Source organism: Phoxinus phoxinus (assembly GCF_949152265.1).
Source record: "Phoxinus phoxinus genome assembly, chromosome: 19".
Lineage (NCBI taxonomy): Eukaryota > Metazoa > Chordata > Actinopteri > Cypriniformes > Leuciscidae > Phoxinus > Phoxinus phoxinus.
The window spans coordinates 13,248,276-13,268,843 of NC_136894.1; the positions used below are offsets into that span (position 1 = coordinate 13,248,276).

The 20,568-nt window shown below is 39.1% G+C and overlaps 2 protein-coding genes across 8 annotated transcripts in view; both read right to left on the bottom strand.

Moving 5' to 3' along the window:
• The window catches only part of thbs3b (thrombospondin 3b), a 58,293-nt gene that overhangs the window by 5,082 nt on the left and 32,643 nt on the right, over positions 1 to 20,568 (bottom strand). The window contains exons 1-15 of one of the 2 annotated variants that reach the window (XM_079591459.1): positions 14,048 to 14,358; positions 8,471 to 8,677; positions 8,084 to 8,337; positions 7,174 to 7,276; positions 5,792 to 5,818; positions 5,601 to 5,683; positions 5,466 to 5,517; positions 4,830 to 4,978; positions 2,024 to 2,161; positions 1,764 to 1,838; positions 1,505 to 1,657; positions 1,203 to 1,313; positions 555 to 662; positions 231 to 390; positions 26 to 144 (exon numbers count right to left, since the gene is read on the bottom strand). In XM_079591459.1, coding sequence (XP_079447585.1) covers positions 26 to 144; positions 231 to 390; positions 555 to 662; positions 1,203 to 1,313; positions 1,505 to 1,657; positions 1,764 to 1,838; positions 2,024 to 2,161; positions 4,830 to 4,978; positions 5,466 to 5,517; positions 5,601 to 5,683; positions 5,792 to 5,818; positions 7,174 to 7,276; positions 8,084 to 8,337; positions 8,471 to 8,677; positions 14,048 to 14,177 — 1,869 coding nt within the window. In that variant the 5' untranslated portion in view covers positions 14,178 to 14,358. Of the gene's footprint in view, positions 1 to 25; positions 145 to 230; positions 391 to 554; positions 663 to 1,202; positions 1,314 to 1,504; positions 1,658 to 1,763; positions 1,839 to 2,023; positions 2,162 to 4,829; positions 4,979 to 5,465; positions 5,518 to 5,600; positions 5,684 to 5,791; positions 5,819 to 7,173; positions 7,277 to 8,083; positions 8,338 to 8,470; positions 8,678 to 14,047; positions 14,359 to 20,568 lie in introns of those variants that run through there. The other variant, XM_079591460.1, reaches the window with a different exon arrangement.
• On the bottom strand, positions 16,591 to 20,307 carry LOC306986714 (uncharacterized protein). 6 transcript variants are annotated; one of them, XM_079590216.1, is made up of 6 exons: positions 19,754 to 20,307; positions 19,596 to 19,652; positions 19,262 to 19,356; positions 18,262 to 18,525; positions 18,171 to 18,228; positions 16,591 to 17,782 (listed from the first exon to the last, which is right to left on the bottom strand). In XM_079590216.1, exons 1-4 carry the CDS (start codon positions 19,832 to 19,834, stop codon positions 18,417 to 18,419), a joined length of 342 nt encoding a protein of 113 aa, XP_079446342.1. In that variant the 5' UTR covers positions 19,835 to 20,307; the 3' UTR covers positions 16,591 to 17,782; positions 18,171 to 18,228; positions 18,262 to 18,416. The 6 variants fall into 6 exon arrangements, 5 of the variants coding, with proteins under 5 accessions (XP_079446342.1, XP_079446341.1, XP_079446344.1 ...); XM_079590215.1 differs by having other exon boundaries at positions 16,591 to 16,733; positions 17,685 to 17,782; positions 18,171 to 18,525; XM_079590218.1 differs by having other exon boundaries at positions 18,171 to 18,525; positions 19,267 to 19,356.

Here is a 20,568-nt window from a genome sequence, read left to right on the forward strand (position 1 = left end):
CATTATATTGATCCCTTTGTCAAACCTGCAAAGGATCGTTGACCTCAGGACAGCTGTCACACGCATCACCCACACCATCTCCGTCTCGGTCTGTCTGCATGGGATTGGGTATCTTAGGACAGTTATCCAAAACGTTAGGGATGCCTGCGAGGAGAATACAGTGGCAGGAATAGATGATATTGTACAATGCTGTAAAACCACAGAACAGTTAAATGTGAGTAGGCGAGTACCATCTCCATCAATATCATTGTCACAGATATCTCCTTTGCCATTGCCATCCGTATCAAGCTGATCTCCATTGGGAACGTTAGGGCAGTTGTCGCAAGCATCGCCATACGAATCTGTGTCAGAGTTCTGCTGGTCCTTATTGGGCACTAGACGACAGTTGTCCTAGAAACATGCAATTAGAATAGCTACTGCTTAGGATCTGTCCTACAGACAATTGGTTTCAAAATAATAATAAAAAAACATCAGGACATCAGCCAATATGAAACCATTGTGGTATTCAATTATTGCTCAATATTTCAACAATTCTTAGCCACTTGATCAGAAACCTCAACATTTTTGATTCCATCTCCATCTGCATCCTCGTCACATGGATCACCAATCCCGTCTCCATCTGTATCTTCTTGCCCAGAGTTTGGGGTATTCGCACAGTTATCCTGCACAGGGATATTCAAATTATTACTGTAATACACATTTTATACTAAAAAGCATGATTAAAAAATCACAACAGAAATCAAAATGTATGTTTTGCTAAAGAAAAACGGTCATCAGTTAAGCAGAAATCTGTTTAAAGGGAAGTAAACAATGAATTTGACAGAATGTGGCAAATTCAATACAGTTTTGGCTAATTTAACCAGGTAATATTTGGACTGGTGTTGCGATGCAATAAGTATGTTAAGTTAAGTAATACTCTGATGGCCAATGTAATATTGTTTCAACAAGATTTTGTACACTTTGTATCAATCAAGATGGTAGTAATTCATCAATTGATAAAGAAAAGTGCTATAACCAGTATTTCGCAGTATTTTAGTAATTCTGATCTGGCCAGTGCAATACGGAATGGATATTTTATTTAGCACAAGTGTTTGTCTTCTGATGATTAATTTCTTTAGTGAATTGGGTGATTAAACAAGGCAGATGAGCAATTTAAAGAACTGTCAGTGGATGCAATTTATTTTTAGTGAATGAGTATGTACCGCTCTGCAGTGTTTGTCATTGTCAATGCATGGAAGTGGTTCATCAGGGTAGCCATCAATGTCTGAGTCTGGGCCACAAATGTTCCCATTACCTGCCCAGCCAACGTTACACTGCGGGACACAAAATGGAGAGAAGGATCAGCCATTTGGACAATTTTTGAGTTGAAAGAAGCAAAGAAGCAATCCAAAACATTAAATAATTTGTCATCTCACTTGTGCTTTACTGTGCATGTGCTTTAATTACAAATGAAGATTTTAGATTCAGAATTTCCAGGTGGGAAAATCAATTTCTAGATTCTCACCAAGCAGGAAATGTCATTATTGCGGCCCATTGCACAGTGTGCATTTACATCACAGGGGTTATAGCCCAGAGTTTCACACGTCCTCCTTCCAAAACAGCCTGCAGTCTGATTACCCACAAATCCTGCTTTACACTGGCCACACTTGAACGATCCCTATGAAAACAGAGAAGTCTCTTGATAGTGGTACGTTTATTTTTCACCAATTATGGCTGCTCTGGTGTTAACTTATTTAAAATGCAAGTTTTGAGAGTTTACTCACCACTGTATTTATACAGACTGAGTTGGGCACACAGGCACTTGAGTGCTCAGCACACTCATCAATATCAACACATTCCTGAAAAAAATAAACAATATTCTCAAGGTAAAAGCCTGTTCACACCACATTAAACAGTAATGCTAATCGCAGACATAATGTCTGTTCAATTAAATAAAAAATACTGAGGTCTGAATAGGCTATATCTTTACATTTTGTTATCCTCACTATTTTTGATTTTAAGTGGATTTTTGACACATTTTTACCTGCTTGTGGCTCTTGGCAAACTCCAAACCAACCCCCCTGAGTGTTGTACCGGTGAATCCTATGGGACAGGACTCACAGGTGAAGCCTTTAGCTGTGTTCACACACAACTCTGCAGAGAAACAGGGCTGAGCAGTACACTATAACAAAGGGAGATATTGAGAGAAAAAATAAAATTATTTTAAAGAAAAAATAATGTTAAAACTGTAACTTCCATTTTCTGCTGCAGCATAAAAAAAATATCTCAATATCAAGCGTAGCGTTAGTTCTGGCAGGTCACGTTAGTCAAGCTCGCATCAGCTGACTATCAGCTGATCCACGTCTACCTATAGGAATACGACGCCTATCACTGTATACATACATAAGTTCCTTCAGTATTATCAGCAGCTATCGCGTTTCTCAGGACGAATTACCCTCCTCCCTCCCCAGCTCCTCCTCTCGCCAGTCAGGATTTGCCATTCTGATTCCCCTTGAATCAAAATTCTCGAATTATGTCGTACTTAAAATTTTGAATTAATGATATCTGCAATACATTCATGTTGGTTCTGTTCTGTTTACCCCAAGGGGGGTTATTGCTGCTCTCCCTGCTCTTATCCATGCTAGGCTGCATGCATGCGCAGGGAGTTCTCGCCCAGAACGGAACCATACCGCCAATTCAAACTGTATGCTAACTTTCAATCATATATGACGATAGTGATCCTGACAGAAATGCTATGTACTTACCAAGATGTCATGAGTCTGGCTATGTGGTTGCTAGCTGCTTGCTTACCGGCCAAAGTCAAATTGACCAACAGCAAATCTCCACAGTATTCTGATCTCTAGATACCCTTGTGAAAAAGAATATATATGTGTGTGTGTGTGTGTGTGTGTGTGTGTGTGTGTGTGTGTGTGTAATGTATATATATATATATATATATATATATATATATATATAACCTGTACTTATAGATAATATAACATAAATAAAATAAAAGTCCACTTAAGAGTACTTAAAAAAAATTCCTTTTTGTTTCTAAAAATACTTATGTACACTTTTAAAAAGTGCACTTCTTAATAATGTCAAATTACGTTTTACTTTAAAGTACATTTTAAAACATATTTTAATAATCTTTTGTTGTGCTTTAAAGAAATACACATATTTTGATGTGTTGATTAACATTCTAATTTGATTGATTCTAATTGTAACTGTAGTCTGTTTTTCAATATTACAATATTATGTTAAGTCATGTTTAGTTTCATGGTGTTTTGGTTGTCTTCCCTGTTCCAGGTCATTGTTAGTTTCTATGGTTTGATTAAGTTACACAACTGTTCCCTGTTCTGTTGATTATCCTCCCTTGTGTATTTAAGCCCTCAGTTCTCCCAGTTCTTTGCTCAGGGTCGTCATTGTGCTACATTTTTATTCCTGTTATCTCCTGCATGTTACTGTTGGATTTATTACAGACTGTTTTTGTTTATATTCCTTGTCATCAAACGATTATTGCAACCACGCCTGACAGAACACTGAACCAAAAAAAGAAGACATGGACTCACCAGCTGTCCACCTGCTCTGTTTGGAGCAGGAATCTCATACCCTCGAGGACCACATAAGTGACTTTTTAAATCTAGCCGCCGTACCTTACGTACTTTCTTGATCACTCCCTTTGCGTTTTTTAATTTTAGGACCAGCCAAAATAAGCGAAGGAACGACTGCGCGAAGATGGTCCTCGAGGGACATTTTTGCCAGATTTGTGGAGTGGGAGCTGGCTAATAACAAGACGCTGTTGACTGTCTGCCTCACAGGTGAGCCAGAGTTGACGCCTGAGCCCAACTTCATCCCGGAGTCTGACCAGGTGTGCGAGCAAGCAACACCGTCCGCCCCAGTGGGTGTTTTCGTGGAGCACGAGGGCATGAATTGGAACCCTGACCATACTCCAGATGCTGACGGTGAGATGTGCCTGGCCTCTGTAAATGTTTGTGAGGAAATGGGTTATTCCCCAAAGCCTCCAACTCCGCCTTGGCACGTGGATTCCCTGGTTCTGCCTTGGGCCGGCAAGCCCGTCACTCCACCTCGGCCCCTTAACCAGTCGGCTCCACCTTGGTTCCTCCTCACCCCCTCAGCTCCACCTGGGACCATCATCCTCACGGCTCCACCGGGCTCCCTCGTCACTACGGCTCCGCCTTGGTCAGTCATCACTGCCTACGCCACAGGACTTCCGGGCTTTTGGCTGCACCTTGTCCCTCCACCCCTTCAGCTCCGTCCGGCTCCTCCCTGCCTTCAGCTCCACCTTGAGCCTCAATCCCACCGGCTCAGCCTCAGTCCTCCGGCCCTGGCTCCTTCTGCCCGATTGTCACCACAGTTCCATCTTGGCCTCCACGACCAATGATGTCAGTCAATCTCTGTGTCTCCTCCTTTGCCTGTGTCTCCTGCTCTCCTGGCTCCACCGGTGGGTCCACCTCCTAGTGTCAGTCTGTCTCCAGCTTTTTGACCACCTCCAGAGCCCCAACCCTCCCTCATATGTTGAACTGTTATAGTTAGTTATGGCACAATGACGCACCTCCCTGGCGGGGGGTGTTTTGTCAGAGTTATGTTTAGTAATGTTTAAATTTTACCTGTGTTCCTGGTCATTGTTAGTTTCCATGGTTGTTAATTAAGTTACACACCTTTTCCATGTTCTGTTGATTATCCTCCCTTGTGTATATTATTTCTGTAATAAGTGTCCTTTTAAGTGTATGACTCTGGTATTTTTGGAACAATATAAAAAATACTTAATTAATGCCTTAGCACACACTAATAATTATAATAATAAACTATGTGATTTTTGCAGGAACCTCATCAATGTCCTGGCAGTGTGTTCTGTTGCCTGTCATGCCCTCGGGACAGGGGCCACATTGATATCCTGGGTACGTCAAACTCTCCATGCAGCTTACACCGTTATAGCAGGGGTTAGGATGACACCGTGATTGAGGCTCATGGAATCCTGATAAAGAGAGAGAGCAACATACAGGTTACCTCTCTCCACCTTATTTTTCATGAAAGAACGGGCATGAAATTTCCATCAACTCCATTTCAACGGGAAATTTGTAAATTTCATGAATTGTAAATTTCTTCATGTGTCTGGCTTCATGTGTCATCCTCTTCCAGTTATTATTAGCTGAACAAAACAGCTTTTTATGCTGCTTGATATTGCAAACTGGTTATTTCTTACTATACTATTTTAATGTATTGTCAAAATTATAAACCCACTGGTTTGTAGCTCAAATAGTTTTACCATTTACTCCACTTTGATATTTTTTTAATATTGGCTATAATGGCTAAGGAATTGGAAGTCTCACATATTCACAGAAAACAGCTTACTTCAGTGTTGAAATATAAGGTGTATACCATGACAATCTTCAGACATGTTTTAACAAAACCTGATCTGCCATTATTCTTCCTGTTTCTGCTTTTTTTTTACCACCACTTACCACACACTTGACATTCAAGGATGGTGTTTCTTATGAGAGACATCTCTTTAGTCTAAAAACACAGAAAAGCAGAGAGAATTTGATTTGATAAAATCCCCTTATCCCAATTAAAAACAGAAATGTGCAATACAATACCTGTTCTCTGATATCCTCTCTCAGCTCTCCCATGATCTGGTTAAAGATTATCAGCTGTCCAATCAAAGCTTTGGTGTGATCACCTGGCCATATGAGAGGGTCTTTTTATTATCTCAGAAAAGCATTACAGGCATGGAGATAATTCAATTGTGATAGTACATTCACATGATTTGATAATATTTGATATTTACCAAGGATGGCGTTAATGTCACTGGCTACTGTAAAGAAACAGCATCAACATTTTATATATTAAAAAATCTTGTTCTAAAACAAAATAATATACATACAAATATTTTGAAGTCTGTAATTTTTGTTAATGTTGTTGTTTTTTTTATTTAAAAATCTTTAAATGAGTTGTGAAATGTTATTTTTTAATTATAAAAAAATCCATATATTTCATGCTCACAAAATTAAGTAAAAAGAGTAACACTGTGAAAATGTCTTACAATTTATACTTTTCTATTTGAATATATTTATTTATATATTTATACAATTTATTCCTGTGATGTGAAAGCTAAATTCTCAGTTTAATATTATCAAAGTTAAAAACAGTTGTGCTGCTTAATATTTTAGTGGAAACTGTTTATTCTGCATATATACACATATCCATATATATATAGACCATTTTAGGTGTTTGCAAACAGCAATTACATTTTTTGTGGGCGTAGCCTGCCTGGTGTCAGATAATGACAGTTCTGCAGTGATAAGTCTACGGAAGCGACAGAATAGAAAAATAAAAAAGGTAATTTTGAGTTTATATCTCACAATTATGAAAGGGAAACTATTATGCATGTTTATATCCCACAATTCAAACTTTTTTTTCCTCAGAATTTGCGAGATGAAAAAAAAAAGATGTTTAAATGTTATCTATGTAAAATGTTATATGTTTATAATATAATTTCATGCTTTAACTGTAGGCCCAATACATTATGTCCCATTTGAACTGCATATATGAACTGCATTCATGCTTTAATAGTAGACTAATCATTTCATCAGTCCAGTCTGTGGTTTTTAACATATGTCTTTGCATAGTTTTAAAGGGCGTCTTTGACAACGGAATTCTCGTCGTCTATATATACATTGACATCATATATATTCTATACATATGACATCCAGAGGCACAATAAATAAATAAAAATTCTTATTCTGTGGATTTTGCCAGTTTCCCAGTGCATGCAGGTGAAAGTGACATAATTGTGGCGTCTGCTCCCAAATGGTCCATCTATAATGGGCATAATTTCAGCATTGCCACAAGAGGGCAGTATGATGACATGATAATGGATTACTATACCGCCTATTATTGTATACTGTGCAGTTTGTACTGTCCTACCTACTATTTTTTTTAAATTTCTGAAAAACATTATAGTATGAATTGATAAGGGTCGGACAAAAAGTAGCATGCTTTAGTGCTGTCACATGATATAGGTGGTTATATTATTTATAGTTTATTTGTCACAATGTGAATGAAAGGATGAATTGAGTGCACTGTTGAAATTGTGTCTTTTTCAAGATGTCTTGTACTAGTAAGTTACCACATAGTTAAAATTCCTCTGATGCTGTAAGAAGTCCTTACCTGTGTTGTTTATAGCTGAATCTCCTTGAAATGGACAGTCAATGAGAAGACCAGCTGTAGCCAGAGAGCCTCCGAGAGCCAGTTTGACAGAGTCTACTGAGCCCTAAAATGTATACAGTACATACACGTATATATATATATATATATATATATATATATATATATATATATATATGAAACATACTCATTACTAGGTATTTTTACACATTTATCCTTATGCCTCTTCTTCCAGACTTCACCATTTAACACACTTACCTTCACTCCTGTGCACACAGGAAAATGTATAATATCCGTCAGAACAGTATTTTAGTCACTTAAAAAGTACAAACCACACAATTAGAAATAGCATTTATGAGCTGTGCATCTATTTTAAAGGTTGAGTTCTCCTAAAAAATAAAATTCTGTCATCATTTACTCACCCTCATGATGTCGTTTCAAACTCATTCATTCATCTCCGAAACACAAATGAAGAAATTTTTATCCTCTCATCATTTTACTACATTTTTATGCATTAACAAAGCAAAAAATATATGAGTGCAATTCATATATGAATCGAGTGGTTTAGCCAACCAAAGTCTTGAAAATATGTATGAAAATGTGTTCATCATATAAGGAGATTGTGTCTCTTCAGAAGACAATTCAAAAGAATTATCTTTACAATGTCACATTTTGAAGCATCCGAGTTTTGATTGCGTGGACTTGGAGGGACAGAAATCTCTCAGGTTTTATTAAAAAATATATTCAATTGTGTTTTCGAAAATGAAAAAAAGTCTTATGGGTTTGGTACAACATTGAGTACATGACAAAATTGTATTTATTTTTTTACCTTCAAGTTTTCTGAACAGTTACTTTGATTCATACAGACTGCAAACAAAAAAAATTTGATTAATTGTTGACCTAAATTAATCACCTGTATCCTGGCATAAGACTTCTGTCCGGTGCGAACATCCACAGATTCTGCCTCTGATGGAAGGCCGACAAAGGAAGGGAGTCCCTGAGCAGAGTCGACCAATCGGCAGTTTACATAAAGCTCTAGGTTTATGTGACTCCGTCTAAGTCCACTCATTCTGAGAATAAGTGACTGGGTGCGTCCCTCAGCGAGGACAGGATTTTGTAAATTGACAGCATGAGCTTTTCCATCAGAGCGCAAGTATCGCACCAGTACTGAGGAGAGAAAGGAGAATTGATCTTTCCAATGACAGGAATCATAAACAAAGACTTACTTACTTGAGAACCTATTGAAACACAAACTACATTTGGGGGAATGTTTGCAAAGGTATTTGGCAAAAGCACTTACGTTTGTTGATCTTGCCTACGGCAGCAATCTCCAGGTACTTCTTGTTGTCCTCCTTATCATAGAGGCCGAACAAAACGCCGCCGAGTTTGGGTGGCAGCATGAAGGTGGAGGTGATGTACAGATCTCCCACTGTCTGCAGAGCTCCAGACAGATTCTCTATAGCTGCAGCTGTCTGACGTGCATCACGGAGCTCCAAAATATTTATCACTGAGAGAGAGACCGGACAGATTTTAAGACATTTGTTTGCTTCAGGCAGGTATTATGCACAAATCATTTTGTTAAATATATGCATTTTAGGCCCTTTTTCAAAGTCTTGATTTTGGTTTTGGGGTCTACTAGAATAGGTTTTCATGCTTGAATGTTCAAAAAACACATTATTTGTCACATATTTTGACATTGTTGGACCACCTCTCTGCAAAGTCTATCAGTAACGCTCTGTTTAGTTTCTGCATCTCTATGAATTGTGATTGGTTATAGCGTGTTTGGAAATGTCACGCCCCTTACCAAAACCGCGACTTTCAACACCCAAGTGTGCCACACACTACCTGTTAAAGACATATGTTCAAGTGTTCGTTTTTGCAATAAGTTTGGATTCAGTTAGTTATTTGATAATGGGGTGTAACGTCATGATTGACAGCAGTGTCTGCGGGAGTAAGGGCATTGATACCACAGCTCCACCTCAGGATCACTACTGTGAAGACTCAAGCTCCGAATGACGTAATCGGCAACAACCGTTTCTGGAATATTTTGGCTTAATTTCCCTATACAGTGGAACGAAGCGGAGATGTGCTGTCCATTTTTTTATTCAATATAGGGCCCTGTTCCAAATGGAACCCTAAGCCCTCGCGATCTTCCTCTGAGTCCACACTTTTGTGACGTAATGCTGCTTTGACTGTCGGGTAGAGGTCTGCTGCAGAGCTCACAGGCATGGGCTCTGTAAAAGTGCGCATCGAGGGGGCATAACGGACGAAAAGGGGGTGCTCACAAGCCCCCTTCTGAAATCTAAAATGACAAATGAGACACCCTATGGTTTTGTAAAAGTCTCTTTTAAAGGAAAGTCTGTTAACTCGGCGGCCATATTTGCAACACCTCCGGGCAGCTACTTGAGCATCCAAGACCAAGTCCTATCTATTTGAGAGAGGGAATCCTGAAATCTCAAAAACTACTTGCTAAACTCACAATTAAATAACATATTTCAAATCAGCAACAAAATCTTTCATGAACTGTCCCATAAATGTTGTTTCTTATTACTCAAATAGTGTTTTAAAAAAAACTACTTTTTCAGGCTAGACCAGCATGTGTATTCGCAATGTGACGCAATGACTTTACCAATCAGCGATTGGCTCTTTTACTTAAAAGGCGGAATGTATTCTGCCATATTTAATGGTGCTTGCTTTAGCAAGGCATCATTATTGTTATCCGTCATACTTATTATTCTTCTTTTTATTCCGCCGCTTTTTTGGCGCGCTACTCCTCCCGCAGCTTTTGTCACAGACCCATGAATGAGGTGTCAAATCGTGCGGCCTATTTGGGAATGGTGTGCTATGACTTTTGTAAGCGATCGGGGGTGCGGTGTTCGCCCCAGGGGCGAAAAAGTCGACGAAAAATCCCATAGACTTAACATTACGTCAAACTTTGACGAGTCATAGCTCAGAGCGAGGATTTCGTAGAAATATGAAATTTACCACATTTGGAGAGGTTGGCAGGCTCTGTAAGAACATACCTCACAATGGGGTAAAAGTTGCACCCCTGGGGGGCAGGAGCGGCCCAAACTTTTCCTATTGACTTAACATGGTGTAGGACGTCCCATGAAATGGAGAGAGAGAGAGAGTAAGCGATTTTGTATTCAACATAACTCTGGATCACAGTGTCATAGAGACAAGGGGGCGGGCTCATTTTACTCAGACGACCAATCAGTCTCTCATGATCATTGTGAAGCTATCAGACCACGCCCTAGCAACCATTTAGAGCTCCTTAGCAACAAGCTCCATAGACTTCCATTGAAAGACATCAAAGGGATATCTCAGGATATAAGTGTCATAGAAACATGAGGGTGGGCTCGTTTGACTCGGGGCAGCAAACAGCCAATCATGAATCACATCAACACTTCCTAGCCCCTCCCTAGCAACCATTGTCGAGCAGCTTAGCAACCAAAATTCACAGACTCATAGCTCAGAGCAAGGATGTCGCAGAAACGTGTAATTTGGCACATTTAAAGAGACTGGCAGGCTCTGTAAGAACATACCACACAATGGGGTAAAAGTTGCACCCCTGGGGGGCAGGAGGGGCCCAAAGTTGCCCCAATGAAGTACTATGGTGTAGGTCAGCCCATGAAATGGGCTGTCCTACACCATAGTAAGCGATATTCTATTGAACATAACTCTGGATCACATTTGAAGAGGCTGTTAGGCTCTGTAACAACATACCACACAATGGGGTAAAAGTTGCACCCCTGGGGGGCAGGACCGGCCCAAAGTTGCCCCATTCACGTACTATGGTGTAGGACAGCCCATGAAATGGGCTGTCCTACACCATAGAAACCGCATTTGTATTGAACATAACTCTGGATCACAGTGTCATAGAGACAAGGGGGCGGGCTCATTTTACTCAGACGACCAATCAGTCTCTCAGGATCATTGTGAAGCTTTCAAGACACGCCCTAGCAACCATTTAAAGCTCCTTAACAACAAGCTCCATAGACTTCCATTGAAAGACATCAAAGGGATATCTCAGGATATAAGTGTCATAGAAACATGAGGGTGGGCTTGTTTGACTCGGGGCAGCAAACAGCCAATCCCCAATCACCTCAACACATCCTAGCCCCTCCCTAGCAACCATTGTCGAGCACCTTAGCAACCAAAATCCAAAGAGGGATATCTTCCATTCTGAATGTCACAGAGACGTGGGAGTTGGTGTATATCATTCATACTGACAAGCAGCCTTTGGAGTTTCATGATTGGCAGCTGCGGAGCCACTCCCTAGCAACAAAACAGAGTACCCTAGCAACCATTTTGCAAGACCTATATCTCTGCATCAAAACATCGTATAGAGATGGGGGTTGGTTTATACATTCACACTGACTTTGGAGCTTCATGATTGGCAGCTGCCAAGCCACTCCCTAGCAACCAAACAGATTACCCTAGCAACCATTTTGCAAGGCGTATATCTCTGCATCAGAACATCGTATAGAGATGGGGGTTGGCTCTTTTGACTCATGCTAGCAAACAGGACTTGCTACATACTACACATGCTAGCAGTGAATAGCTACATGCTAATTTTGATTAGCTAAGTGCTAAATCATGCCAAGAAAATGCTACAAAAACCATAGTAACCATCTGTGACAACTACCAACCACCTAGTAACAACATAGCAACTACCCAGAATACCCTAGCAACTGCCTAGCAACACCCTAGCAACCACAAAAATACCCTAGCAACTGCCTAGCAACGCCATAGCAACCACCCAGAACATCCTAGCAACCGCCTAGCAACCACCCAGAACACCCTAGCAACCGCCTAGCAACCACCCAGAACACCCTAGCAACCGCCTAGCAACCGCCTAGCAACCACCCAGGACAACCTAGAAACCGCCTAGCAACCACCTAGCAACCGCATAGCAACCACCCAGAACACCCTAGCAACTGCCTAGCAACCGCCTAGCAACCACCCAGAACAACCTAGCAACCGCCTAGCAACGCCCTAGCAACCACCCATAACACCCTAGCAACCGCCTAGCAACCACCTAGCAACCACCCAGAACATCCTAGCAACTGCCTAGCAACCACCCAGAACACCCTAGCAACCACCTGAACAACATGAATAAGCCATATCTCAGCAGCAGAACATCGTACAGACATGGTTGTTGGCTCGTACGCAATCATGTACCACACTCTAGCAACCGAGTGTCGAGTTTTGCCACTGCAAGCACCATTCACATTTTCTTCTGGAAATGTACGTTCTAGTATGCATTGCAGTTTCGCCAATTCATAAGTAATAGGACTGAACCGTCTTCCTATATCGATAGTCTTTCAACTTGTGCACTTAACGGAAACGTGCACACTGCAGAAATTGTAAGTTCAAAAAACCTTGCAAGTGCACATGAAGTGAGCCATTTGGGACAGGGCCACACTACTACTGCAAATAGATCAGGCCTTGCCCATGCTGTGTACTGTATGCCTAGGGCAGGAATTATTTAAATGAGGAATATTGTGACGTGGATATTCCTGGAAGAAAACTCAAGACTATAATCGAGGCATTTCAGGGTTCAGAAATAGAAATAGGATTCATGAAAAAAGACACCTTTTAGGCTAAATACTTTTTAATTCATCAAGAATCCATTTTCCAAACCATGCTTTTGTCTTATCCTGAATCACTACTGTGCACCTATATTAAGTGTTTATATTCAGACTATTTTAGACATTGTATAGACGGGTCGTACCACTGCAGAGTAGCACCCATTACACGCTTACAGTCAGGTGTAAATATTGAATGAAAACCTGTGCACATAAGTAAGCACTTGTATGAGATTGAGTATAATTGGCCAAGTGGTGTCTGACCAACATGTAAAATGACCAGCCAAATGCTTTTAGTCAGTCATTTATGAGTGCAGGTGGACCAAAACATTTAGGGGCAGGTGAGCCTGAAATGGCTGAGACCAAAATAATAGACTAACATGCAACAAATTAGTGATGCAACAAATTAGTGATCCGTATAATGATGCAACTCCATAGGCTGTACAGACAACACTGAAGAGTTTGGAAAATATATACAGTTGTAATCGAAATTATTCAACCTCCATTTGCAAATCAGGTTTATTGTCAAAATGTACAGACTTTCAGCTGTTCACACTGCAACGGTCACAATATGCCCACACTCTGCCGCACTCATATGTTTAAAAAACATAATTCAAGATATAAATAACACTTTTTTGAATAGCCTAATGTTTATTACAAATAAATCGTTAAATGCTAAAAATCAATAAATGTAGCCTAAATAAATGTACAATCCTGTGAAAACCATCGTTGATTTTGTTAATAATTACATTTTCCATTTAAAATAAATGCATTAAGCAGCAGACACTTTTATTTAAAGCAGAATCTGGTATAATGCAGAACATTGCAGAAATAAACTAGAGCTTTTGAACAATATGCCACAAAGACAAAGAAGGTCCATGAAAATCAATTATAAGGGGCAAAAGGCCCCAATAAACATTTAATTTAATTCTACAGTCAGCGTTGTACTGGATAATAGGCACAGCCACTTTGCATAATATTATCATCTCATTGTTTGGGGACATTGTCTGACCCATTATATGACTGGGTCACTGGGGGGAAGCATTAAGTGAGCCAATAAAGAACAGTTTTAAAAGGAGGAATTAACGGTTTAACTGTGCGACTAACCAGCTGAACCCTTCATGACACCACGAATGTGAAAGTTTAATAGCACTGAACGTGCACCATCCCTTGTTATTTTCATTGACCACAGTGGGGGAAATAATCAGGATTCAAGTTCAATGGAAGAAACCCCACACAAATTAGTGTTTATATTAGCCTACATTTTAAGATGTATAAAAACCCACCTTTAATTTCCGACGATTCGGAGAAGTGACCAAACGCAACATACAGGACAAGCATGTTTGGCACAATTTTCCTCAACTCCATCCTCTTAAACAAAGTCCAGCAAATATTGTTTAATAAAACGAGTCGCATATATTCCAGTTTAAAGTCCTGTTTCCCAAAGACACGAACAGCTCCAAGCACCCAATATCTTCATAACATCACATAAACCCGCTGACCGGAGAGTCGCTGTGACCTGAACGGCCCGGGGTTCAAAGTGTCTGAGCGGGTGAGTCTGACTCTGCGGGTCCTCTGAGACTCTGCAGCGCTCAACACTTTCTACCCCAAATGAGAAACAGAAGTTGAGCTGCAGGACGGCAGGGGGAGAGATAACGAGCCTTGCCAATCAACTTACAAGTATTTATTGCGGGCTCTCCCGCTGCGACTTCAGCTCACCGCACTGAGCTCGTCTATTGCATTTCATCCCGTTTCAGCGTGCAAATGAAAATCTATGAAAGTTTTTGTTTCGGTGAACTAAAAAATAGATAACGTTATTTGAGTTCAAAAATAACGTTAACTTGCATAAAGCCATAGGCGTCGATTTCGGGGGGGACGGGGGGGACGCGTACCCACCAGATTTCGTCATGAGTCATTTTGTACCCACCACTTTTTAGGGTTGCTAGTAGGGCTGTAACGATACACCAAACCCACGATTCGGTTCGTATCACAATGTTTGACCCACGATTCAGTTCGTATCACGATTTTTGACCCACGATTCAGTTCGTATTACGATTTTTTGGGGGATTTAAAAATAAAATAAAAAGAAATTCGGTGCTGATGCAGTGGTGACCCGTTCATGTAACATATAGGCCTAATGGTGCGTTCACACCGGACGCGAATAGCGCGTCAGGCGCGAGTGATTTCAATGTTAAGTCAATGCAAAGACGCGTTACGCGCGTAAAGTAGGCTAAGGATGGCGCTGCCAATAAAGCACCTAAAAGCTGCCACAAACAACTGGCAAAAGTAATCTGAATATGTCAAATATAGCAAGGAGACATTTTTATTAATAAACAAGTGTTTTCTGTGTCGCTGCAAAGATCAAGTTGACGATGAACGCGGCAGAGAGTAAATGCACATTTCATACGGATAACATAGTTTTCTTTCGTTTTGAATTGTTATGTTTAAAAAGTATGATTTAAAGCGTTCTGTAGATAATAGATATATTTCTCAGGTCTGTGAGGCAAGTAGGCTGTGCTGAGTTTCGGTTCATTTATGAGACGAGCTCCAGTTCATGCGCAGGCGCCTCCGTGTCGTCGTGATATAGCCTAGGCTATTATCTGTGTTACTTATTATTTATTAAATCCAGGCAATTGGTTGATGAAACATTGATTAAAATTAAGATACAATTAATACAAAACGAAATTCACTTTAAAGAAAGGCTTTGTGCTTTCTGATTGAGGTCTGTGAAAGTTTTAAAGCATAGCCTATTTTAGTGCCGATTTCAGAGAGGTCACGTCCGTAACATTGTTTTTTCCTCATAAATGCGAATTAAATAAAATTATTAATAAAATTAATATTTTATGTTCTGTGGAGCTCGTTTTATTTTTTTCTCACGTTTATATTAATTTCTGCTTAAATAATGAGTGTATGGAGGAATATAGCTTATTCCGCGCTCAAGCGCATGCATAAATCTTGCCGCAAAGCACCGGCAAAAGCAGGCTAATGATAGGCTATATGTCTGAAAAATAATGAGGCATTTTTATTGTTTATTAATAAAATATAAATTTCTAAATCAGTGTCGGCTCCAAACATAGGCTATCTATATACATCTCCACTGTAAAGTGGATGCGCCTTTAGATAGAAATGCACCTTTCATATGGATTACAGCCTAATCAGCCGGTATTTGCTTTCGATTCAAATTTTTTCGTTTAAAAGTGGATATTTCGAGCTTTATATAGAAATATTCATCACGTTTTTGAGGCTATAGGCTACACTGCATTTCAGTTCATTATTGAGACGCGCTCTAGTTTTTATTTTTTGTTTTATTTTATTTTACAAAAGCAAAACGTTTTCTTGTAATTGTGAGTTTACCCAAATAAAAGTAGGCTACTTGCGACTGATGCATTATTCCTTTTGGACCTCAAAAAAGATTGAGTATTTAAAGTTGTTTCCTCTGTTGATAGGAAAATGTAAGTGTTCGCGCCGACGCCTGCCATGCAGTGCGCGCTACATACCCAGCTAACACAAATACGTGACTGTTACGTAACTGCAACGTAATCTGGTGACCAAACTTTCGTCGTGGCAACGTAACTAGTTACGTCGTGGCAACCGGAAAAGTGAAATTCCTGGATTCGTTGCCACGACGTAACTTTGTAACGTTGTCAGTAAGTAACGGCGACGTCGTGGCAACGTTGCGGATCGACAGTCGTGTGTTGGTAACCAGTTGGTCATTTTAGTTTTTTAATAATATGGGCGGACATGCAGTGGTCTAATTTAACTTGTCCTCATTTGCCCAAAACTATTTTAGAGACTTTTTCAACGACATATGAAAGATACAGACTCAAAATGTGATTAATTCAGTCCATTTACTATAGAACAAAGCACAAACAGCAAAAACAGTATGCAAACAGGTTATACATTTAAATGAACAAGGTTTTCCCCAAAAGCTTGAACATCGAACTGCTCCTACACGTCTTCATTTTGGTGGCCCTAATAACGAAGCAAGAATAAGAAAAGAAAAATGCAAGAAAAAAGAATAGTTGAGTGTTTTCCCATTTAACATTTAAATACACAAAGCAAAGCACTGAAAGATAGAATCTGTATAAGCAGAGTTTTTTTCTTAAATCGCTCATATATATTTTCTAACCATGGTCACAAAATTATGTTGTGGCAAGTGCATTATTTCCTTTTAAAATAATTTGATAACTTCATGACGTATCACTATATTCTATAAAATCTTAGTTAGAATCTTAGAAATAATTTGATACTTTTGAAATATTTAATACATATTATTTTGTTTTTCTTCTTCTGAAGTCTTGATTACGATGTCCATTTTTTTAAAAACTAGATGACTAGTAGGCCTATTTATGATCATTCCTGAAGGCAGCATTAAACCCCCAAAATGTCAGGTGGTGGTGCAACTGTCTGAACAAATGAACAGACTAAAAGAAAATAATTTAAAATGGTGTCTTAATAATAAAAAACTAAAAACTATGCCATAATTTTAAGTTTGAAGCCTTTCCTATAATTGTCAATGATATGAAAGGCTTCAAACCTAAAATGATGGCATAGTTTTTAATTTATTGTTTTTTATAAATATCAGTAGTTTTAAAGCTGTTGAGATAATTGAGAAACTTTTGTCCAGCAATTTGTATATTCTCAAATGGTATTATGAATTTTAAGGTAATAACAGTAAACATGATAATGCATCATCCACAGTAGCCTAACTGATCTCTTTGGCAGAGTGAATAAGTTTGTAAAGCTCTCTCAAATACTGATAAAAACTGCTAATTTCAAGTATGGGTAGGTTGGTGGTACAATTTTCATGTCAGGTGGTACAACTACAATACATCATATTTTTGTTGTACTGCCTGACATAAAAACTTGAATTAGTTTAAACACTTTAAAATATCATTAAACATCTGAAAATTGTTTTAACACATTGTCTTCAAGAGTGTTGATGTCATTAGAAGTCTTCCCAAGTGAGGCTGGATCCGAACTGGAGCTGCTGTAATCTCTAGTAAAATATGCTGAGCATCCTGAGATAGAAACAAGGAGACAACAGGAGAAAGATTAGCATTGCTGCTGTTCATATTATTTCAGGCAAAAGATGGTCATGTGAACTTTTTACTATTTCATGACATAGTGCAAGATTATGAGATGTGTTACCGTAATTGAATGCTTGGCTAAAGAGATGATTTAAATTAGGATAGTGTTTCTGGGCCCCAAACATTATCAGGAAGGTTATTCTAGAGTTATTCCCTTACATTTAGTGATCGACCGATATATCAGGTCGATATTTGCGGGTTTTTTTACCGATGCCAATACACGGCTGCTGCGTTCGACTGATAGTTTTTCCAGGCATTATTTATAGACAGGCGTCTGTAATTTGGGACAGCAAGGAATGTGATTTGGACTTTGACTTACTAGTCATATGGTGTGTAACGTCTTGGAGATGTTGTCCGACAGAACAGCCGCTCCGATTCTGCTGGGGTGCAGGCCATCAGCACGGTAGAGCCTAGGTCGCTCCCAAAACAGATTCCAATTATTTACAAAGAGCAGTCTCTGTTCATTACACCATGACATTAACCATTCATTTAGTGCAAACAATCTACTGAACCTTTCTTGTCCTTGTCGGTACGTGGGAATGGTCCAGACACGATGATCGTTGCTTCAGGCGATGTTCTGCGTACCGTCTCGATCAGGCTCCTCTAGTCCCTCTTCAGAACCTCCGTCTGCCGCAGCCTGATGTCGTTCACCCCCGCGTGCAAAACGACAGCTCCTTCAGTGTTTTCAGAAAATGGAGCAAGGTTTCAGAAATTGTGTTTTGGCAATTGAGAAAAAAAACTGTAATAGGAAATCATCTGATTTTAATGAGAAAACATGACCTAACGAGTCAGCATTTTTATATTTTAATACTATACATTCTTACAATGCAAACGTCCTAAACATTTCTGAGTATTATCAATGTTAAAAACAGTTGTGCTGCTGATTAATCTTTTTGTGTAAACCAGTGTAACAGTTTAATCCATTTTCTTTTCTCTCTCTCCAGGATTCATTGTTAAATAGACCCAACATATATAAACAGTAGTTTACACTACTGTTCAAAAGTTTGGGTTCAATATAGTAAAAAATAAATAAATAAATAAAATTTTATTCAGCAAGGATGCATTAAATTGACCAGAAGAGAGAGTAAATATTTCTGTTTCAAATAAATGCTGCTTTTTTTTTCTTTCATTCATCAAATAACCCTGAAAAACACAAAAATATGAAGCAGCACAACTGTTTTCAACACTGATAATAATCATAAATGTTTAATTTATGTTTTTAGTTTTACTTATTCACTAATTCATATTGCTCATACAGTGTCACTTACGTTTGGATGTCAAAACGTTCTTAAAATAAATTAAACAAGTAAATGTAAATATGAGAAATTAAAATACATATGCATGGTGATACAGTAGGTGACAAAATATTGTGAGAAAATGGATATGAAGTTATTTAATGAAGTTCCTCACTTCACCTGTTTCCAACTTCTCTGGCAGCAGCTTTCTTCAGAAATGTTGAAGTAGTGGAGCTTCCCCTCTGTAGTAGAAGGATTATTTTGTTGCTCCTGAAACCACAGAACTATTTTGATCACTATTTGTTAGCTAGCTGCTAGTTTCAGCTGAATTTCACACTTCATGTAAGTGACGTCATCGAGTACGTTTATGTTAAATAAATTAACTCACTTCCAAACTAACTTATTTCTAACAAAACTATCAAAACCTCTCATCTACCCGTAAGATGTGATTAAAAGCCTAAACTTTCATATCAAAAGCTCAAGCTGAAGTTAGCATAACGTTACGTTACCTCTTCTGAAAACGGTTGATATGCTAACGGACTTTTCTCGAAGACACTAAACCATTTCTATAAAGTAAATATTCAACAGAAGCGTGTCAATAACAAGTAAGAGAAGTGTCAAGAACAGTTGTGTGTATTATTTGTGTGATTTTAGAGACTAAACTCACCTGAAAGCACTGAAAACAACAGCGAGAGAGGGAGTTCTGCAGCTTGTCAGTTGGAGTCAGTCGGTGCCGCGCCGTCTCCATGGCAACTCATCTCCGCTCCAGTGTTTTAGGTCGACTCGAAGGTTCACGCGCACGCCCATTAAAACGTCAAAGCCACGCAACATTTACAAACATAAACATCTAGAATTATAACCTTACTTGAATAAAATGAACGTCTTTCAAACGTACGGAATACTAAACAAACAATTGAAACAAATAAAATATTTCATAGAAATGCAGTCTGATAAGATGGTAATCAAATTACCGGCCAGTGACGTTGCAGTTCCGTTGCCAGTAAGTCATGAAATTACCAAGTTATTACGAATAGAGTACGTATCTGGAACGTTGTTGGTTATCTTATAACCTTATGAGGACGTACTGACGACGTTGTGGGTTGGTAATATGATGGTAATGAAATTTCGAGCATGCGACGTTGTAGTTACGTTGTCAGTTAGTAAGTCATGACATGACCAAAAAGTACGAATTCATTACGTAACTGTTACGTCGTGTGTTAGCTGGGTACTCCGCACACACACTTTGGATATGCACCTAATATCCATATAGGCTAATAGCGAACATTTATCTAGGTTAAAGTTAGAGCAAGCTGCCATGCCAGACGGATAAGTCCTTTTCATGTTTAACAAATCAAATCATGCATTTTCTACCTACCGCGAGTAGCTATAAGCGCTGCACCAGTTTGAAAAATGTAAAAGCATAACGCGTAGCGAGGGGCCCCACTGATGTTGCTGCGTCTTTATATATTTATAATATTTCTG